Source organism: Ciconia boyciana, chromosome 28 (assembly GCF_034638445.1).
Source record: "Ciconia boyciana chromosome 28, ASM3463844v1, whole genome shotgun sequence".
Classification (NCBI taxonomy): domain Eukaryota; kingdom Metazoa; phylum Chordata; class Aves; order Ciconiiformes; family Ciconiidae; genus Ciconia; species Ciconia boyciana.
In genome coordinates this window covers 2067430-2089461 of record NC_132961.1, presented here as the reverse complement: position 1 = coordinate 2089461, position 22032 = coordinate 2067430, and the positions used below count along the sequence as shown (strand labels likewise).

Below are 22032 nucleotides of genomic sequence, written 5' to 3'. Positions count from 1 at the left end.
ACGGTGAGTGTGACAGTGACACCGAGTGTGTGACACCGACACTGTGTGTGTGACGGTGAGTGTGTGATGGTGAGTGTGACAGTGACACTGAGTGTGTGACACCGGGTGTGACACCGACACTGTGTGTGTGACGGTGAGTGTGTGACGGTGAGTGTGACAGTGACACCGGGTGTGACACCGACACTGTGTGTGTGACGGCAAGTGTGACAGTGACACCGAGTGTGACACCGACACTGTGTGTGTGATGGTGAGTGTGTGACGGCGAGTGTGACAGTGACACTGAGTGTGACACCGACACTGTGTGTGTGACGGCAAGTGTGACAGTGACACCGAGTGTGACACCGAGTGTGACACCGACACTGTGTGTGTGATGGTGAGTGTGTGATGGTGAGTGTGACAGTGACACTGAGTGTGACACCGACACTGTGTGTGTGACGGTGAGTGTGACAGTGACACTGAGTGTGTGACACCGGCTGTGACACCGACACTGTGTGTGTGACGGTGAGTGTGTGACGGTGAGTGTGACAGTGACACTGAGTGTGACACCGACACTGTGTGTGTGACGGTGAGTGTGACAGTGACACTGAGTGTGTGACACCGGATGTGACACCGACACTGTGTGTGTGACAGTGAGTGTGTGACGGTGAGTGTGACAGTGACACCGAGTGTGTGACAGCGGGTGTGACACCGACCCCAGGAGCATGACAGCGAGTGTGTGACACCGACACTGCGTGCGTGACACCGGCTGTGACACCGACTCCGGGTGTGTGACAGCGAGCGTGTGACACCGCGTGTGCCACCGACCCCGGGCGTGCGGCACCGTCGGCGTGTGACAGCGCGATGGCGGGTGTGACACCAACGGTGACACCGGGTGTGCGAGACGCCGGGTGACACCGCGTGTGACATCATGGGTGACACCGGGAGTGTGACAGCGGGGGGAGGGGAGCGTGACACGGAGGGTGACATCGCGTGTGACACCGCGGGTGACACCGCGCGTGGCAGCGTGACACCCGGCCCTGCCCGCGGGGCCGCGTGTCGGCACGCGAGCGTGTCACACGCGTGTGCGCGTGTCCCGTGCGCCCGCAGCGTGGGCGGGAGCGTGTCCGTGCACACGCGTGTGCGGGTGGGGGGCTGCACTGGTGCGGCGTGTGCGGGCGTGTTCGCGTGTGCGCACACGCGTGTGCCCGTCCCCGGCTGCGCGTGGGACGCCCCGCGGCTCACGCGTGTGCCCGGGCGGTGGCCACGCGTGTCGGTGTGTGCACACGCGTGTGCGTGTCGGCTCCGGGGCGAGGGGGATGGGGGGTGATGGGGGCAGGGGTGGGGAGGGGAGCGCGGCGAGGTGGGGGGATGGGCCGTGGTTGCCAGGGAGCCGTTGCCATGGCAACGGCGGATGCTGCCTTGGCGACGGGGAGGACCAGGGAGCGGGGAGGGGCCGGACGCCTGGGTGTCCCCCCGCCCCCTCCCCTTCGGCGGGGGGGGTCTGCACCCCGAAATGGGAGCGAGGCATTGTGGGTAAGGGGGGGGGCGCAAAGCATCCTGGGTAACGGGGTGACACCCCCCCATCCCCATTCCCCACCACCACAGGAGCAGCCTCGGGGCGAAGCCGACAACCCCGGACCCCCGGACCTGCTGGGGACCCTCCCCATTGGGGACCCCCGTCTCCCACCCCCAGGGCCCCCACCCCTGATTGGGGACCCCATCCCCCACCCCATCACCCCTCCCCAATTGGGGACCCCACCCCATCACCCCCTCCTCTAATTATCCCCCACCCCCACCCCATCACGCCTCCCCAATTGCGGACCCCCATCACCCCTCCCCCAACTGGGGACCCCCATCATCCCGTCCCTAATTAGCCCCCCTCCCCCACTCCCATCACCCCTCTCCCCAATTGCGGACCCCCATCACCCCTCCCCCAACTGGGTACCCCTCCCCCAATTGCGGACCCCTCCCCCAATTGCGGACCCCTCCTCCACCCCATCACCCCCTCCCCAACTGGGGACCCCTCCCCAGCCCATCACCCTCCTCCCCCAATTGGGGACCCCCACCCCAGCACCCCTCCCCCAATTAGCCCTCCTCCCCGCCCCATCACCCCCTCCCCCAATTGCGGACCCCCACCCCAGCACCCCTCCCCCACCAGGACCCTCCCCACCCCATCACCCCCTCCCCCCAATTGTGGACCCCCACCCCACCCCAGCACCCCTCTCCCCAGTTTGAGGGACCCCACCCCATCACCCCTCCCCACCAGGACCCCACCCCAGCACCCCCGTCCCCCAATTGCGGACCCCTCCCCACCCCATCACCCCCTCCCCACCATTGCGGACCCCCACCCCAGCACCCCCTCCCCCAGTGTGAGGGACCCCACCCCATCACCCCCTCCCCCAATTGCGGACCCCACCCCATCACCCCCGTCCCCCAATTGCGGACCCCTCCCCACCCCATCACCCCTCCCCACCAGGACTTCACCCCCACCCCAGCACCCCCTCCCCAGTTTGAGGGACCCCACCCCATCACCCCTCCCCCAATTGCGGACCCCCACCCCAGCGCCCCCTCCCCCAGTTTGAGGGACCCCACCCCACCATGCACCCCGCGGTGCCACCCCTCCTCTGCGCCGCCCTGGCCGCCCTCCCCCTCCCCTCCTCGGCCGCCCCGGATCGCGTCCCCCCATCCCCATCCTCCTCCTCCTCCTCCTCCTCCTCCCGGGGTCACCTCCGCCGGGGAGAAGCGGGGGGCTGGGGGGGGGTCCCCGAGCTGTGCCAGGGGTACTACGACGTGATGGGGCAGTACGACGCCGCCTTCAACTGCTCGACGGGCGCCTTCCGCTTCTGCTGCGGCACCTGCCACTACCGCTTCTGCTGCGAGCACCGCGGCCGGCGGCTGGAGCAAGGCCGCTGCACCAACCTGCAGACCCCCGGCTGGGCCGCCCCCGCCCCCGGCCCCAGCCCCGCCCGGCCCCCGGCCCCCGCCGCCGGCGGCGGGGCCGGCGGCGGCGAGGGGGTGCCGGGTGCCGCCGGCAGCACCGCTTACGTGGTCTGCGGGGTGGTCAGCTTGGCCTTGGCGGTGGCCGTGGCGGCCAGGGCGGCGCTGGGGAGGGCGGCGGGGAGGGCGCCGGGGGGGCAGGGCAACGGGTCCAGGTGGGGAGGGGGACGGGGGGACGGGGGGGTGGGACGATGGGGACGGGGGGCGTGGGGATGGGACGATGGAGGTGGGGATGGGGACGTGGGGACGGGGACGGGGACGTGGGGATGTGGGGATGGGGACAGGGACATGGGGAGGGGGACGTGGGGATGGGACAATGGAGGTGGGGATGGGGACGTGGGGACGGGGACGGGGGACGTGGGGATGGGACGATGGAGGTGGGGATGGGGACGTGGGGATGGGGACGGGGACATGGGGATGGGGACGTGGGGATGGGACGATGGAGGTGGGGATGGGGACGTGGGGATGGGGACAGGGGGACGTGGGGATGGGACGATGGAGGTGGGGATGGGGACGTGGGGATGGGGACAGGGGGACGTGGGGATGGGACGATGGAGGTGGGGATGGGGACGTGGGGATGGGAGCGGGGACATGGGGATGGGAGCATGGGGACATGGGGATGTGGGGATGGGGACATGGGACATGGGGAGGGGGACGTGGGGATGGGGACGCAGGGATGGGACAGACGTGGGGACGGGGACGTGGGGACAGGGATGTGGGGACGTGGGGATGGGGACGTGGGACATGGGGATGGGACAATGGAGGTGGGGATGGGGACGTGGGGATGGGGACGGGGACGTGGGGATGTGGGGATGGGGACAGGGACATGGGGAGGGGGACGTGGGGATGGGACAATGGAGGTGGGGATGGGGATGTGGGGATGGGGACATGGGGACAGGGATGTGGGGATGGGGACAGGGACATGGGGAGGGGGACGTGGGGATGGGACAACGGAGGTGGGGATGGGGACGCAGGGATAGGACAGACGTGGGGACAGGGACGTGGGGATGTGGGGATGGGACGATGGAGGTGGGGATGGGGACGTGGGGATGGGGACAGGGGGACGTGGGGATGGGACAATGGAGGTGGGGATGGGGACGTGGGGATGGGGACGGGGACATGGGGATGGGGACGTGGGGATGGGATGATGGAGGTGGGGACGGGGACATGGGGATGATGGGAGCATGGGGACGTGGGGATGTGGGGATGGGGACATGGGACATGGGGACGGGGACGTGGGGATGGGGACGCAGGGATGGGACAGACGTGGGGACGGGGACGTGGGGACAGGGATGTGGGGACGTGGGGATGGGGACGTGGGACATGGGGATGGGACAATGGAGGTGGGGATGGGGATGTGGGGATGGAGACGGGGACATGGGGATGGGGACGTGGGGACGGGACGTGGGGACGTGGGGATGGGACAATGGAGGTGGGGACGGGGACATGGGGACGGGACGTGGGGACGTGGGGATAGGGACAGGGACATGGGGATGGGACAGGGACGTGGGGATGGGGATGTGGGGACAGGGATGTGGGGACGTGGGGATGGGGACGTGGGGACATGGGGATGGGACAATGGAGGTGGGGACGGGGACGTGGGGATGGAGATGGGACAATGGAGACAGGAACAGGGATGTGGGGACATGGGGACAAGGGCATGGAGATGGGCACAAGGACATGGGGATGGGGACGTGGGACATGGGGATGGGACAATGGAGGCGGGGACGGGGATGTGGGGACATGGGGATGGAGACGGGGACATGAGGATGGGGACGTGGGGACATGGGGATGGGGACATGGGACGTGGGGATGTGGGGATGGGGACAGGGACATGGGGAGGGGGACGTGGGGATGGGACGATGGAGGTGGGGATGAGGATGTGGGGATGGGGACGGGGACATGGGGATGGGGACGGGGACGTGGGGATGGGGACGTGGGGACGGGGACGTGGGGACGTGGGGATGGGACAATGGAGGTGGGGACGGGGACGTGGGGACGGGGACGTGGGGACGTGGGGATGGGGACAGGGACATGGGGATGGGACAACGGAGGTGGGGATGGGGATGTGGGGATGGAGACGGGGACATGGGGATGGGGACGTGGGGACATGGGGATGGGGACATGGGGATGGGACAATGGAGGTGGGGATGGGGATGTGGGGATGGGGACGTGGGGACGTGGGGATGGGGACGGGGACATGGGGATGGGACAGGGACGTGGGGACGGGGATGTGGGGACAGGGATGTGGGGACGTGGGGACAGGGACGTGGGGATGGAGATGGGACAATGGAGACAGGAACAGGGATGTGGGGACATGGGGACAAGGGGATGGAGATGGGGACAAGGACACGGGGATGGGGACGTGGGGACAAGGAGACGGAGACAGACACGCGGGGATGGGGACGTGGGGACAGGGGATGGGGATGGAGACGTCGGGATGGGGACGCGGATGGGGACGTGGGGACGGGGACACTGGGACGTGGGGATGGCGCCCCGAGGATGGGGACCCGGGGACGTGGGGCCGGGGACCCGGGGACAGGGGGCCGGGATGCCCCTGGGGGGGGCACAGGGGGTGTCGGAGGCTTGGGGGCCAGATCCTGACCCCGTGTCCCCCCCCGTGTCCCCCGTGTCCCCCCGTGTCCCCAGGGCGCTGGTGGACATCCTGCGGCACCAGGCGGGGGGCGGCCCGAGCGGCGCAGCAGTGGGGTGCTGCCCCCCCCGCCCCCCGACAACGGCCCCGCCCGGCCCCCCAAGACCCTCTACAGCACCGTCAAGGCCTGCAAGGGCAGGCGGGGGGGGACGGGGGTGGGGGTCTTGGGGGGGGGGGTCCCATGGGGGGTAATGGGGGTCCCAGGGGGTTTGGGGGTTCCGGGGCGGGGGGTTCCCTGGTGGGGTTAAGGGGTCCCATGGGGTGCAGGGGTGGGGGTGGCAGGGGGTGCCCCATGGGGGAGCTGGGGGGCCTCAAGGGGTTTGGGGTCCCATGGGGGCATGCCGGGGGCTTTGTGGGGGTCCCAGGGGTGGGGGGTGAGGGGGGGCCTATAGGGGAAGGGGGTGTCTCATGGGGGTAATGGGGGTCCCAGGGGTTTGGGGGTCCAGGGTGGGACCCTGGTGGGGTTAGGGGTCCCATGGGGTGCAGGGGGTCGGGGCAGTCTCAGGGGTGGGGGTGGCAGGGGGTGCCCCACGGGGGAGCTGGGGGGCGTCCCAAGGGGTTTGGGGGGTCTCAGGGTGCTGGGGGTCCCACGGGGCATCGTGGGGGCTTTGTGGGGGTCCCAGGGGGTGAGGGGGGTCCTATAGGGGAAGGGGGTGTCCCGGGGGTAATGGGGGTCTCGGGGATGTGGGGGTCCCGGGGCGGGGGCGGTTCCCTGGTGGGGGTTAGGGGGTCCCATGGGGTGCAGGGGTGGGGGAGGCAGGGGCTGCCCCATGGAGGGGAGCTGGGGGTCCCAGGGGGTGTTGGGGGGATCCCATGGGGCAGGGATGGGGGATGGGCTAACGAGGGGCGCTAATGAGGCCCCCCCTTGACAGACGCCGGCCACCACAGCTACGTCCACCTCAACGTGGGGAGCCCCGAGCACCGGGCGGCCACCCTGGGTGGGTGGGGGGCTATGGGGGGCCATGGGGACACCCACCGGGGGGGTCGGGGGCTGTGGGGGCAGTGGGAGGGGCTGGGGGTATGGGGGGCTATGGGGCGGCTACGGGGGACTTGGGGGCTATGGGGGGACTGGGAGGGGCCAGGGGGCTATGGGGGGGGCTATGGGGGACTGGGAGGGGCTATGGGGGGCTATGGGGGCTATGGGCTACTGGGAGGGGCTGGGGGCTACGGGGGTCCTTAGGGTGGGGGGTTATGGGGGGCTCATCCTGGAGAAGGGGTCCCCCATGGCACGGGGGGGATCTGGGGGGGGGGGATCTGGGGTCCGTCCCCCCACCCAGAGGCTTCGTGGGGTCCCAGGGGTGGGGAGGGAGGGTCCCGTAGGGGGTGGGGAGGGGGGGGGTCCCGTGGGGGGCAATAGGGGGGTCCCTGGCCCGCAGCCCTGGGGGTGACGCCCTGTCCCCCCCAGACTGGCGGGTGCCGCCGGGGCCGCGGGCGGGGGCCCTGAGCTGCTCCCGCCCCTTCCACAACCTCTCGCACCCGCCCCCCCCCTACGAGAGCACCCTGCGCCCCGACATCGCCCGCTGCGCCTCCCTCAAGCGCCTGGGTGAGCCCCGCCCCCTCCTCGTGCACACGCGTGGCCTCGTGCGATCACGTGGCCTCGTGCACACACGTGGCCTTGTGCACACATATGGCCTTGTGCACACACATGGCCTCATGCACACGCGTGGCCTCATGTGCTCGTGTAGCCTCATGCACACGCGTGGCCTCATGTGCTCACGTGTCCTTGTGCACACACGTGGCCTCGTGCGCTCGCGTGTCCTCGCGCACACACGTGGCCTTGTGCACACACATGGCCTCGTGCGCTGGTGTGTCCTCGTGCACACGCGTGTCCTCGTGCACTCGTGTGGCCTTGTGCACACGTGCGTCCTCGTGCGCTCACGTGGCCTCGTGCATAGACGTGGCATCATGCACACGCATGGCCTCGTGCACACACATGGCCTCATGCACACACGTGGCCTCGTGTGCTCGCGTGGCCTCGTGCACTCACGTGGCCTTGCGCACACACGTGGCCTCGTGCACACACGTGGCCTCGTGCGCTCGCGTGTCCTCGTGCACACACGTGGCCTCGTGCGCTCGCGTGTCCTTGTGCACACGTGTGTCCTCGTGCACACACGTGTCCTTGTGCACACACATGGCCTTGTGCGCTCGCGTGTCCTCGTGCACACACGTGGCCTCGTGCGCTCGTGTGGTCTCGTGCGCTCACGTGGCCTCGTGCACACACATGGCCTCCTGCGCTCACATGTCCTTGTGCACACGCATGGCCTCGTGGACACGCGTGTCCTCGTGCACACACGTGGCCTCATGCGCTCACGTGGCCTCATGCACACGCGTGGCCTCATGTGCTCACGTGTCCTTGTGCACACACGTGGCCTCGTGCGCTCGCGTGTCCTCGCACACACATGTGTCCTTGTGCGCACACATGGCCTCGTGCGCTCGTGTGTCCTCGTGCACTCACATGTCCTCGTGCACACACGTCCTTGTGCCCATGCGTGTCCTCGTGCCCTCACGTGTCCTCGTGCCCACGCGTGTCCTCGTGCGCTCACGTGTCCTCGTGCCCACGCGTGTCCTTGTGTGCTCCTGTGTCCTCATGCCCCCACGTGTCCTCGTGCGCTCACGTGTCCTCATTTGCTCATGTGTCCTCATGGACTCACATGTGCTTCTGCACATACATCCTCGTGCCCACGTGTGTCCTCGTGCCCACGCATGTCCTCGAGCGCTCACGTGTCCTCGTGCGCTCACGTGTCCTCGTGCCCACGCGTGTCCTCGTGCCCACACGTGTCCCCGTGCCCACGCGTGTCCTTGTGTGCTGACGTGTCCCTGTGCGCTCACGTGTCCTCGTGCCCTCGCGTGTCCTCGTGCGCTCACGTGTCCTCGTGCCCACGCGTGTCCTTGTGCCCTCACGTGTCCTCGTGCCCACGCGTGTCCTCGCGCTCCCCCCCTCCCCCCGCTCTGACCCCCTCCCCCCCCCTCCCCGCAGCCGACCGGGAGCTGGAGGAGCTGGGGGGTCCCTGGGGCCCCCCCTGGGAGCCCCCCCGGGGGACGCTGCCGCTGCCGCCGGGCCGGGGGGGCCCCGGCCGCCGGGTCCTGTCCCAGGAGCTGCTGCTGGCGGGGGGGGGCACGGTGCCGCGGGGCCCCGGGGGTCCCCGCGACCGCCTGCCCTCCCCCGCTGCCCCCGTTTCCCACGCCGCCTCGCAGAGCAGCCTGGGGGCCCGGCACCCCCGGGCCCGAGCGCCGCGGCCCCCCCGGGGCCCCCGCCCGCCGCCAGGCCTTCGGGGCCCAGCGGCAGAGCACGGCCGAGCTGCAGCTCCTGCCCGGGCCCCCCCCCGGCCACCACCTCCGCACCGGCAGCCGCACCGAGGTCACCGTCTAGGGGACGCGGGGACCCCCCCGGGTCACCCCCACGCTGGGGTCACTGCCAGGGATGGGGACCCCCGGCATCATCACCCTCAGGGGGACAAGGACATGGGGACCCCCCCCGGGTCACCCCCACGCTGGGGTCACCCCCGGGGACAGGACCCCCGGCGTCGTCCCCGCACCGAGGTCACCGTCGGGGGGACAAGGACGTGGGGACCCCCCCGGGGTCACCCCCACGCTGGGGTCACCCCCGGGGACGGGGTCACCGCCAGGGATGGGGACCCCCGGCGTCGTCCCCGCACCGAGGTCACCGTCGGGGGGACAAGGACGTGGGGACCCCCCCGGGTCACCCCCACGCCGGGGTCACCCCCGGGGACGGGACCCTCGGCACTGACCCCGCACCGAGGTCACGGTCTGGGGACGCGGGGACCCCCCCGGGTCACCCCCACGCTGGGGTCACCCCCGGGGACGGGGTCACCGCCAGGGATGGGGACCCCTGGCGTCGTCCCCGCACCGAGGTCACCGTCTAGGGGACGCGGGGACCCCCCCGGTCACCCCCACGCTGGGGTCACCGCCGGGGATGGGGACCCCCGGCGTCGTCACCGTCAGGGGGACAAGGACATGGGGACCCCCCCGGGGTCACCCCCACGCTGGGGTCACCCCCGGGGACGGGACCCCCGGCGTTGTCCCCGCACCGAGGTCACCGTCGGGGGGACAAGGACGTGGGGACCCCCCCGGGGTCACCCCCACGCTGGGGTCACCCCCGGGGATGGGACCCCCGGCACTGACCCCGCACCGAGGTCACGGTCTGGGGACATGGGGACCCCCCCCGGGTCACCCCCACGCTGGGGTCACCCCCGGGCTCGGGGACCCCCGGCATCGTCCCCATGCTGATGTCACCACCTCGGGGGACCCCCAGCTCCGCCCCCTCCCGTCCCCAGGGTGTCCCCTCCCCCCGCTCCAGGCAATGACATCACGGCCAGGGACACCGTGGCTGATGATGTCACAGCCCGGGGGGTCACTGGGTGCCGTGAGCCGCTGGTGATGTCATGGCCTGGAGCGCAGCTGCTGCTGATGTCGCAGCCGGGGACTCGTGACGTCACGGTGCTCAGCAAGTTGGCTGGTGATGTCACAGCTCTCAGCAGCCAATGACGCCGCAGGCTGGGGCTTGGTGATGTCACCTTTGAGGGCCCTGGCAGTGGTTGATGATGTCACGGTGCTGGGTGATGTCACAACCTCGGACTCAGCAGCCGACAAAGCTGCACTCTCGGACTCAGTGGCTGATGATGTCACAGCCCCGTACTACATGGCAGCCGATGATGTCACAGCCTGTACACGGCAGCCAATGATGTCACAGCCTCCGCCTTGGCAGCCGATGATGTCACTCAATGTCACTACACTGGACGTGGTGGCTGGTGACGTCGCCTCAGCCACTTTCTGATGATGTCACAGCCCACCGATGACGTCAGCACTGTGGACTGCCCTCTGATGATGTCAGCACTGTGGACTCCCACCCCTCCGTGATGACATCACCGCCAGAGGTGACGCTTCTGCCACCAGGGCCACTGGTGATGTCACCACAGCGGGGGGGGGGGGGTGTGTGTGTGTCACCCTGGCGATGATGTCACAACCTGCCGCCGTTACTGCGATGTCACTGCCAAGACTCCGCCTTCTGCCCCGATGATGTCACGGGGCAGGGGCCTTTTTTTGATGATGTCACCTCTCTCCCCCCGCCCCGGGAGAGAGCGCCTGTTTTTAACTCCCCTTCCCTGATGACATCACGCCCCCGGTGATGACATCACTCCCCTGTTGAGTGCTCTGATGACGTAATCCCCCCCCCCAACGCCCCGTGATGTCACAGCCCTGTCGCTGCTCGTGCCCCGCCCCGGGCCAAGGGCTACCCCTCCCCCCCCGCCCCACAAGATCGAAGCCATAGAATGGGGGGAGGGGTCCCCGGCTCCCTGACCCCCCCTGACCCCCCGTGACCCCCGTGACCCCCGCACGAGGAGGGGAGGGGTCAGCCCTTACACGAGGGTCCCCGCCCCTCCCCCACGTGCCTTAGCGCCCCACCCCACCCCCCACCCTCCACCCCCGGCCGGGACCCCCAGGGAGGAGGGGAGGGGCGAGGAGGGGCGGGGGAGCCTGCCCGCGCCCTCCCCCCCGGGGCGGCCCCGTTTTAAGCAAAACCCCCAAACTCGCGAGTGGGGGAGGGGCGATGGGGGGAATAAAGTGACGTTTCCCGCCCCCGCGCCTCAGTTTGGGGGGCCCTGGGGGTGGGGGAGGGGTGGGGGTCCTGTGGGGACGGGGGGCATTTGGGGGTCCTATGGGGATGCAGGGGGTGGGGGCTCCCGGGGGGTGAATTGGGGGTCCTGTGGGGGCGGGGGGTCCCCTGGGATTGGGGGTGAATTGGGGTGGTCCTGTGGGGGCGGGGGGACGTTTGGGGGAGTTGGGGGTCCCGTGGGGCTGGGGGTGATTTGGGGGCCCTGTTTGGGGTGTCATGGGGGTGGGGGCGGTTTGGGGGTCCTATGGGGTTGGGGGTCCCGTGGGGGCCCCAATTTGGGGTTTGGGGGGGTCCTCATGGGTCCGAGGGTGGTTTTGGGGGTGCTATGGGGGGGTGGGGGGGGTCCCTTGGGTTTGGGGGGGGGGGGAAGTCCTGGGGGGTTTGGGGGATCCCCTGGGGCCCTGCCCCGAGCCTTGCGCTCTGATTGGCTGCTCGGGCTGCCGGTCATGGACGACCCCGCATCCCGGCTCTCGGGGGAAGTCCCGCCTTCCCCGGCGAACCTTCTCCCGCCTTCTATTGGCTGCCGCGCCCGCCAATCGTTCCTTTTAAAACCCCTCCCGGCCCCGCCCCTTTCCGCCGACCGTTACGGCGCAAACAACGCGCCGCCGCCCCGCCCCTCCGCTTCCGCCCGCCTCGCGACCTTCGCCTTCCGAACCCACCAATCCCCGCTCACCTCCCTCCCTTCCCCCCTCTCCTCATTGGCCCGCTCCCCACCCCCGCCTCTCTCTCCCGCCGCCGATTGGCTTGCGGCAAAGGCTGGGCGTGGCCAGCGGCGCCCGGAGGTTATAAAGGGGGGGGCGCGGGGGGCGCGAGGGGCGCAGCGCGGCGGGTGGGCGGCGGCGGCGGCGGCGGGAGCGGGCTCCGCGCACCGGCGGGACCTGCCGCGCTCCCCGGGGGAGAGGGAGGGGGGTCCCGCGGCGACCCCGGCCTCCCCCCCACCCTCGGGGCAAAACCCCCCCCGCCCCTTCCCTCCCCCGGTTGGTTCTTCCTCAGAACTCGCCGGTTCCGCGGTGGGGGAACCCGGCCCCGCTCGGGCCTGGCCCGGCGCTATGGTGAGTGAGGCCTGGGAGGGGAAGGGGGCGGGGGGCTGGGACCCCCGGGCATCCCCGGGAGGGGTTTGGGGGAGCCCCGCCCGCTGGCCGGGCCTCTCCCGCCGCTCCGGGCCTAGGCCGGGACGTCCCCCACCCCTGCAGGGCCTGTACCCCGCGGGGGGGTTGGGGGAATTTGGGGGCCGAGGGGGTCGTGGGGGGTTGGGGGGCGAGGGGGGTTGGGGGTCGTGGGGGGTTAAATCGATTTTGGGGGCCTCGGCTCACTCCGTCCCTTCCTCCCCTCAGGAGCCCCGCGCAGGCGCCTGGCAGGTGAGGTGCCCCCAGTTTGGGGTGCTGGGGGGGTGAAGATTGGGGGGGTTACAGGTTGGGGAAGCTTGAGGGGGTCGTATGGGGGTGCCAAGGGGGCTGCGCTCCTGGGGGGTGGTTGAGGGTGTCCCCCCAAGTAAAAGCTGGGGCTCCCCACTTTGCCCCCATTATAGCAGGGGGTCTTGGTGGGGAACATGGGGTGAGACCCCCGGAATCCATAATAACCCCAGCCTGGGGGGGCCCTTGGGGTTGGGGGGGACGATTTGACCTCGGCTGTCTGAATTTGGGGTGCTGGGGGTGCAGCACCGTGACACCCCAACAGCCCAAAGTTTGGGGGGGTTTGGCTTTGGGGGAGCAGTTAGTTTTGGTGGGGGTTGTTTAATTTTGGGGGTAATGCTGCTCTGGGAGGGGGGGAATTCCTCCCTGCACCCCAAAAATGACCGGGGGAGCTCGAGTCTCCCCGCCCCCAGGGGTTTGGGGGTCCCGGAGGAGTTGCTTGGTGGGGGGTGTCCCTGAACACCCCTTTTTCTCTTTCCTGGAGTTACTGGGGGGTGGGTGGTTTGGGGGATCCTTGACACCCCTTTTTCTTGCCCCCCCAAAAAAAAAGAACTCGAACGTGGAGAACCTGCCCCCCACATCCTCCGCCTGGTCTACAAGGAGGTGTCGCTGCTCAGCTCCGACCCCCCCGACGGCATCAAGCTCTTCCCCAACGAGGAAGACATCACCGACGTCCAGGTCACCATCGAGGGGCCCGGTACGACCCCCCCAAAACCCCCCCTTAACCCGGGGGGGGCACCCCAAAATCCTCCTCCTGCATCAAAGCAGGATCCCCCTGGGGCTGAGCGGGGTCTGGGGGTGCCCACCCCCCCCTCACCCCCTGTTTTTCCTCTCTTGGTGTCCCCCCCCCACAGAGGGCACCCCCTACGCGGGGGGGCTTTTCCGGATGAAGCTGGTGTTGGGGAAGGAATTCCCGGCCGCCCCCCCCAAAGGATTTTTTCTCACTAAAATCTTTCACCCCAACGTGGGACCCAGCGGCGAAATCTGCGTCAACGTCCTGAAACGGGACTGGAGAGCCGAGCTGGGGATCCGGCACGTGCTGCTGGTGGGACTGGGGGCACTGGGGGGGGCGGGGGGCTGGGGGCTGGAGAGCCGAGCTGGGGATCCGGCACGTGCTGCTGGTGGGACTGGGGGGCACTGGGGAGGGCTGGGGGGGCTGGGGGGCTGGAGAGCCGAGCTGGGGATCCGGCACGTGCTGCTGGTGGGACTGGGGGCACTGGGGGGCGGGGGGGGCTGGGGGCTGGAGAGCCGAGCTGGGGATCCGGCACGTGCTGCTGGTGGGACTGGGGGCACTGGGGGGCGGGGGGGCTGGGGGGCTGGAGAGCCGAGCTGGGGATCCGGCACGTGCTGCTGGTGGGACTGGGGGGCACTGGGGGGCTGGGGGGGCTGGGGGCGGTTTGGGGGTGCGGGGGGCTGGGGGAGCCCCTGAGTTGGGGGTGCGATGCTCTGGCTGCCTCTGCTGGGGGGGTAATTTGGGGGGTCCCAGTGATTTGGGGCGGGGTCTGTGCTGGGAGGGGGTGATTGAGGGGGTAGAATCGGGGGGGTGAAGAATTGGGGTTCACTTGGGGGTGGTTTGGGGGCTAAATCAGGAGGGAAGGAATGGGGGGCTTAGATTTGGGGGGCTGGGGTGTTGGGGGGCTTAAATTGGGGGTCCAGGGTGTGTTTGGGGGTGGAATCAGGGGGACTAAATGGGGGTTCCCACAGATTTGGGGGGCTTAAATTGGGGGGTCCCAGTGATGGGGGGGTGTAGTAGGGGGACAAGAACAGGAATTGGGGGGTTAAATTTAGGGGGGATTGGGGGACTTACAGGGGTGCCCCACAGATTTGGGGGTCCCAGGGATGGGGGGCAAGAGGAGAAATTGTGGGGGGGCTTAAATCGGGGGGGTCCCAGTGATTTGGGGAGGGGGAGAGGAATGGGAGGGGTAAACGGGAGAAACAGGGTCCTGCCGCAGTTTGGGGGTTTATGGAGGGGGTGCACCCAGGTGTTGGGGGCCCCGAGCCCCCCGACCCCCCGTTTTGCCCCCCAGACCATCAAATGCCTCCTGATCCACCCCAACCCCGAGTCGGCGCTGAACGAGGAGGCCGGGCGGCTGCTGCTGGAGGATTACGAGGAATACGCCGCCCGCGCCCGCCTGCTGACCGAGATCCACGCCCGGGGCCCCCGCGCCCCCGGACCCCCGGCGGCGCCTCCACCTCCGCCCCCCGGCCCCGCCCCCCGAGGGACCCATGGCCAAAAAGCACGCGGGCGACCGGGACAAGAAGCTGACGGCCAAGAAGAAAAGCGATAAGAAACGAGCCCTGCGGCGGCTTTGAGGGGGGCGGGGGGCCACAGACCCGGGGGCCCCAAATACGCGGGGGGGGGGCCAATACCCCCGGGGACCCCCAAAATACCCCCCGGGGACCCCAAATACTCCTATAGGGGCCCCAAGTACCCCTGGGGGGGGGCCCGAAATACCCCATAGGGGCTCCAAAGACCCCGGGGTCCCCAAAATACCCCATGGGGACCCCGAATTACCCCCCGGGGGGGCCTGAAATACCCCTGGGGCCCCAAATACCCCGGGGGGCAAAATACCCCATGGGGACCCAAAATTACCCCGGGGGGGCCCCAAATACTCTATAGGGGCCCTGAAATACCCCCATGGGGCCCAAATTACACCAGGGGTACCCCAAAATACCCCGGGGGGGCCCAAAATGCCCCATGGGGACCCCAAATTATCCTGGGTGGGGCCCAAATACCCCTATGGGGCCCAAATTACCCCGGGGGGTGTGGGGCAAATACCCCGGGAGGGGGGCAAAATACTCCTGGGGGGCCCCAAAATACCCCATGGGGACCCCAAAGTACCCCGGGGGGACCCAACCCCCTCTGCTCACCCCCCCCCCCCCCGGACCCTTTTTTTTTTTTGGGGGGGGGAGGGGGCGGTGCAGAATAAATTGTCCATGTTTTGGTCCCACCAAGTAAGGTTTTGTTTGGGGGTTGGGGGTGCAGGGGGGCAGCTCCCCCCTCCCCCGTTGCTTTAAGTTATTTAAATTATAAGAGAAAAGCACCAAAAAGGAGAGAAATGGCCCCAAACCCCCCCCCCGCGCGGGGGCTGAGTAAAGGCTTTTTGGTTTTCTAGCGCTGGCGTCTGTCGTCCCTGGGGGGCGGGGGGGCCTCGCACCAGGGTCTCGCCTCGCACGAGGGGCCTCATCTTGCACGAGGGGGTCTCGCACGAGGGGCCTCATCTCCTCGCACGAGGGGTCTTGCACGAGGGGTCTGGCCTCACACGAGGGGTCTTGCACGAGGGGTCTCACGTCCTCGCACGAAGGGCGCCTTATGTCCTCGCACGAGGGGTCTCATCTTGCACGAGGGGGTCTTGCACGAGAGGCCTCATCTCCTCGCACGAGGGGCCTCACACGAGGGGTCTCATGTCCTCGCACGAGGAGCCTTATGTCCTCGCACAAGGGGTCTCATCTCCTCGCACGAGGGGTCTCATCCCACACGAGGGATCTAATCTCATCGCACGAGGGGCCTCGCCTCGCACGAGGGGTCTCGCACGAGGAACTTCACCTCACACAAGGGGTCTCACCTCGCACGAGTGCCCCGGCACCATCTCCTCGCACGAGCACCTCGCACGAGCCCCGTCCTGTGCACGAGCGCTCGCGGCTTGTGCGTGGTCTCGCACAACGGCCCTCGCACGAGCACGCTGGCCTTGCGCGTGTGCCCGGCCTTGCACGAGGGATCTCACCGTGCACGTGTGGTCTTGCACGAGTGCCTTCGCACGAGCGCTCTTGCCTTGCACGAGCACCTTTGCATGTACGTGCTTGCCTGGCACGGGTGTTGGGTCTTGCACGAGCACCCTTGCACGAACGCTCACCTTGCACTAGTGCTTGGTTTTGCACGAGTGCCTTTACACGAGCGCTCGTCTTGCACAAGGACTTTTGTACGAGTGTTTTTGCCTTGTGCTTGACCTTGCCCTTGCACGAGCGCCTTTGCACACGCACGCTGGCCTTGCGCTTGTGCTTGGCCTTGCACCAGCGCTCGTCCCGCACAAGCACCTTTGCACACAGACTCGTCTTGCACAAGCGTGTTCGCACACACACGCTTGCTTTGCGCGGGGGCTTTCCCTTGCACAAGTGCCCTTGCACAAACGCTCTCACCTTGTGCCGGTGCTTGGTCTTGCACAAATACCGTCGCACGCTCGCTCTCGCGTGCACGAGGACAAGAACCTTGCACAAGAACCTTTGCACGAGCGCTTTTGCCTTGCACTTGTGTTTGGCCTTGCACGAGCGCCTTTGCGCACGCACACATCTTGCACAAGTGCGTTTGCACACACGTGCTTGCCTTGCATCGGGGCTCGCGCAAGCACTCTCACCTTGCACGGGGGCTTGGCCTCGCACGAGCGCCCTCGCACGAGCACCTTTGCACGCGTGCCCTTTCCTTGCACGAGCGCCCTCGCACGAGCACCTTTGCACGCGTGCCCTTTCCTTGCACGAGCGCCCTTGCACACGCACTCTCACCGTGCGCGGGGGCTTGCCCTCGCACAAGCATCTTCGCACGAGCGCCCTTGCACGCTCGCACTTGCCCTGCCCCCCCTTGCACGCCCCCCCCCCCCCCCCGCCGCGGGGCATGATGGGAGCTGTAGTCCCGCCCCACCCCCCGCTGCCTTCACTCCGGGGGGGGGGAGGGGGGGACACTTCGCCCTTCCCCCCCCGTGATTAATTAACCCTGACGTTAATGCGCCTTAAGGGGCCCTCCCCCCGGCACCATCTGCCCCCCCCCCCCCCGGAGGGGGGCAGGGGGCACGTGACGGGGGGTTGGGGGGGAGGGGGGTTTTGGGGGCCTCAAGGGGGTCCCCAATGAGGGGGTGTTGGGGGCTACTTGGAGGGGGTATTTTGGGAGGGGTCCCTGGGGGCGGTCCCCATACAGGGGGTGTTGGGGGTATTTTGGGGGTCCCCCATACAGGGGGTGTTGGGGGCCTCCCAAGGGGGGTCCTCATGAAGGGGTGGTTGGGGGATTTCTGGGGGGTCTTTGGAGGAGGGGTTTTGGGGGCCCCTCTCAAGGGGTGTCTCTATGGGGGGTTGGGGGCGACTGGAGAGGGTATTTTGGGGGGTGTCTCTACTTGGGGGGGTCTCAAGGGGGGAGGCTCCATGCAGGGGTGTTTGGGGAGGGGGTGTTTGGGGGGCTTCTTCGATGGGGGAGTCGGGGGTCCACTGGGGTGGGGGTTTTGGGGTCCCCTCTCAAGGGTGCCTCCACACCGGGGGGAGGTGTTTGGGGGGCTGCTGGGCGGGAGGTGTTGGGGTCCCCTCTTAAGGGGGGGAGGGGTGCTGGGGGGTCCCCAGCTCCATCCCAGGCTGGGGGGAGGGGGGTGTCTCTCCAAGCAGCGGCCCCCACCCCCCACCCCCACGTGGCCCCGCTAAGCCGGGATCACCTTCATCCCCCGCGGTGCTCAGGGCGGGGGGCACCGACCCCCCCCGGATCCCCAGCCCCTATAAGAGCCGGCTCCTGGCCCAACCCTGCAGCAAGGGCAGGTCCATCGCCACCATCACCATCCTCATCCTCCCGCGAGGGGGGGGGTCGGGGTGGGGGGGGTCCCTGTTCCCACCATGGGGAACGCTCGGAGCGGGGCCTTGTCCAAGGAGATCTTGGAGGACCTGAAGGCCAGCACGCGCTACTCCGAGGAGGAGCTGTGCCGCTGGTACGAGAGCTTCCAGCGCCAGTGTCCCGACGGGCGCATCAGCCGCGCCGAGTTCGAGAAGATCTACGGCACCTTCTTCCCCAACTCGGAGCCGCAGGGCTACGCCCGCCACGTCTTCCGCAGCTTCGACACCAACGACGACGGCACCTTGGATTTTCGGGAGTACATCATCGCCCTCCACCTCACCTCCTCGGGGAAGACCCACCTCAAGTTGGAGTGGGCTTTCTCCCTCTTTGACGTGGATCGGAACGGGGAGATCAGCAAGAACGAGGTGTTGGAGATCATCACGGTGAGGCTGGGGGCGGGGGGGAAGGAGCTGTGGGGCGAGGAGGGCCCGTGGGGCGAGGAGGTCCCGTGGGGAGAGAAGGTCCCGTGGGGAGAGAGGGTCTCATGGTGTCATGGAGCCCTATGGGGCAAGAAGGTCCCGTGGGGAGAGAAGGTCCCGTGGGGAGAGAGGGTCTCATGGTGTCATGGAGCCCTATGGGGCAAGAAGGTCCCATGGGCTGAGAAGATCCCATGGGGCGATGGTGACCTATGGGGCAAGAAGGTCCCATGGGGCGAGAAGATCCCATGGGGTGAGAAGATCCCATGGGGCGATGGTGACCTATGGGGCAAGAAGGTCCCATGGGGCAAGAAGGTCCCATGGGGCGAGAAGATCCCATGGGGCGAGAAGATCCCATGGGGTGAGAAGATCCTATGGTGTCATGGAGATCTATGGGGTGAGAAGATCCCATGGGGCAGGAAGGTCCCATGGTGTCATGGAGACCCATAGGGTGAGAATGTCCTGTGGGGTGAGAAGGTTCTGTGGGGCGAGGAGGTTCCGTGGTGTAATGGGGTGAGAAGGTGCCGTGGGGCACTGGGGACCCGTGGGGCTGGGGTACCATGGGGCGATGGTGATCTGTGGGGCAGGAGGGGGTCCCATGGTCCCTCAGGGGGTCCCTGTGCCCCCAGCCCATCCCCCACCCGCCCATCCCCCCCTAGGTCAGACCCCCTCTCCCCAACAGATCACCCAGGGAGTGGGGGTGGGGGTCTGAGCGGGGGGGGATGGGTGGGTGGGGGATTAGCCCCCGGGGCTAATTAAGCACTAATTGGCTTTGCCCCCCACCCCTCCCCCCCGTTAATCCCGGATGGAAAAAGCCGGGGGGGGGGGGGGCGGGGCGGGTTAAGCTGCTTTGGGGGATGGGCAGGGCGAGGGGGATTGGGGGAGGGGGGCTAATCCCTCCCCCCGGAGTTAATTAAGGGGACCCGGGGAGGGGTCCCTATGGGGCTGGGGGTGTCTATAGGGGCTGGGGGAGCTCTATAGGGTGGGGGATGTCTATAGGGGCTGGAGGAGTCCCTATGGGGCTGGGGGTGTCTATAGGGGCTGGAGGGGTCCCTATGGGGCTGGGGGTGTCTATAGGGGCTGGGGGGCCCCTGTGAGGTTGGGGGGCTGGGGGTGGCTTATAGGGTTCCTGTGATTCTCGGGGTCCCTATAGGATCCCCGGGGGTCCGGGGGGTCCCGAGGGGCTTTAGGGTCTCTGGGGTGCCTGTGGGGTCCTTGGGGGTCCCTATAGGGCACCCCGCAGCTATTGGAGTCCCTATGGGGTCCCTATATGACACCCCCCCCCCCCCGTGAGTCTGGGGGGTCTCTATGGGCCCCCCGCAGTTCTGGGGCTCCCTGGGGGGTCTTTAGGGGGTCCCCGCGGCCCCGGGGTGCCCCTAGGGTGCCCCTAGGGTGCTATAGGGGGCTATAGGGGGCTATAGGGTGCCTGCCCCCCAGGCCATCTTCAAGATGATCCCGCCCGAGGAGCAGAAGCTGCTGCCCGAGGACGAGAACAGCCCCCAGAAGCGGGCGGACAAACTCTGGGGGTACTTCCGGAAGGGGGAGAACGGTACGGGCACCCCCACAGCCCCGGCACCCCCATATCCCCCCGGGAACCCCCATAGCCCCCCCGGCACCCCCACAGCCCCGGCACCCCCACAGCCCCGGCACCCCATATCCCCCGGCACCCCCACAGCCCCCGGGCACCCCCATAGCCCCCCGGCACCCCCATATCCCCCGGCACCCCCATAGCCCCCCGGCACCCCCATATCCCCCGGCACCCCCATAGCCCCCCGGCACCCCCATAGCCCCCGGGCACCCCCATATCCCCCGGCACCCCCACAGCCCCCTGCACCCCAACAGCCCCGGCACCCCATAGCCCCCCGGGCACCCCCACAGCCCCCGGGCACCCCAACATCCCCCGGCACCCCCACAGCCCCGGCACCCCATAGACCCCCGGCACCCCCACAGCCCCCGGGCACCCCCATAGCCCCCCGGCACCCCCATATCCCCCGGGCACCCCCATATCCCTGCCGGGCACCCCCACACCCCGGCACCCCCACAGCCCCCCGGGCACCCCCATATCCCCCGGGCACCCCAACACCCCCGGGCACCCCCATAGCTCCCCCGGCACCCCCATATCCCCCCGGGCACCCCCATATCCCCCTGCACCCCAACACCCCGGGCACCCCCATATCCCCCTGCACCCCCATAGCCCCCGGGCACCCCCATATCCCCCTGGCACCCCCACACCCCCGGCACCCCCATATCCCCCGGGCACCCCAAAATCCCCCCCGCACTCCAACACCCCCTGGGCACCCCAACACCCCCGGACACCCCAAAATCCCCTCCCCGCACTCCCATACCCCCTGCGAGCACCCCAACACCCCCAGGCACCCCAAAATCCCCCTGCACCCCCATACGCCCCCGGGCACCCCAAAACCCAGGGCACCCCAAAACCCCAGGGCACCCCAAAATCCCCCTGCTCCCCCAAAATCCTCCCTAGGGCACCCCAAAGTCACCCCCAGTACCACAACACCCCCAGACACCCCAAAATCCCCCGCACCCCCATACGCCCCGGGCACCCCAAAACCCCCGGGAATCCCCAAACCCCCGGGCACCCCAAAATCCCCCAGGGACTCCCCTACCCCCATCACCCCAATACACCCCCAACACCCCAAAATCCCCCCCAGCACCCCAAAATCCTCCTCTGGGCATCCCCCTACCCCCAGGGCACCCCAACACCGCCCACAGACACCCCCAAATTCCACCGGGCACCCCAACCCCCCCGTACCCCAAAACCGCCCCCAGGGCATGCCCACCCCCCGGGCACCCCAAAATCCCCCAGGCACCCCAATCCCCCCAGGGACTCCCCTGCCCCCAATCCCCCAGGGACTCTCCCTCTCCCCCAGCACCCCAAAATCCCCCCAGGGACTCCCCTCCCCACCCCCAGCACCCCAAAACCGCCCCCCCCTCCAGACCCCCCGGGCAAGGCAGGCTCCGCTGGGGGGGCGGGGGTCCCCGACACCGGGGGGCGGAAGACATGGGGGGTCGCAGGATGGGTTTGGGGGGTCCCGGGGTTGGGGGTTCCCCCTTGGGGGGTTTCCCCTCTGGGGAGGGGGGGTGGTGTTTCCTTGGGGTCCCCGCGGGGGGTTGGGGTCCCTTGGCAGGGGGTCCCCTCTGGGGGGGGGGGTCCCCTTGGGGGTCCCCCCCGCCCTGACCTCCTCCCCCCCCAGACAAGCTGGCGGAGGGGGAGTTCATCGACGGCGTCATGAAGAACGACGCCATCATGCGCCTCATCCAGTACGAGCCCAAGAAATAGGGGGGGGCCCCAAAAATGGGGGGGCAGGGGTAATAAAGAGCTTGGCACCTCCCCTGCT

General features: G+C 68.8%; 3 protein-coding genes across 3 annotated transcripts; all 3 read left to right on the top strand.

Annotated features, from left to right (window-relative positions):
- The first annotated feature begins 840 nt into the window (after positions 1-840).
- SHISA7 (shisa family member 7) lies at positions 841-8999 on the top strand. Its single transcript, XM_072847698.1, has 7 exons — positions 841-847; positions 2563-3131; positions 5626-5764; positions 6502-6567; positions 7035-7172; positions 8607-8803; positions 8895-8999. Exons 1-7 carry the CDS (start codon positions 841-843, stop codon positions 8997-8999), a joined length of 1221 nt encoding a protein of 406 aa, XP_072703799.1.
- A 2711-nt stretch (positions 9000-11710) lies between these two features.
- On the top strand, positions 11711-15627 carry UBE2S (ubiquitin conjugating enzyme E2 S). The gene is given in 7 exon segments (XM_072847697.1): positions 11711-12013; positions 12599-12622; positions 13227-13245; positions 13248-13373; positions 13531-13721; positions 14704-14888; positions 14890-15627. Coding segments are annotated over 7 exon segments (948 nt in total). The 3' UTR covers positions 14990-15627.
- Positions 15628-18259: 2632 nt separating this feature from the next.
- Positions 18260-21974, top strand: RCVRN (recoverin). Its single transcript, XM_072847780.1, has 3 exons — positions 18260-18640; positions 20111-20222; positions 21889-21974. Exons 1-3 carry the CDS (start codon positions 18260-18262, stop codon positions 21972-21974), a joined length of 579 nt encoding a protein of 192 aa, XP_072703881.1.
- The last annotated feature ends 58 nt before the right edge of the window (positions 21975-22032 follow it).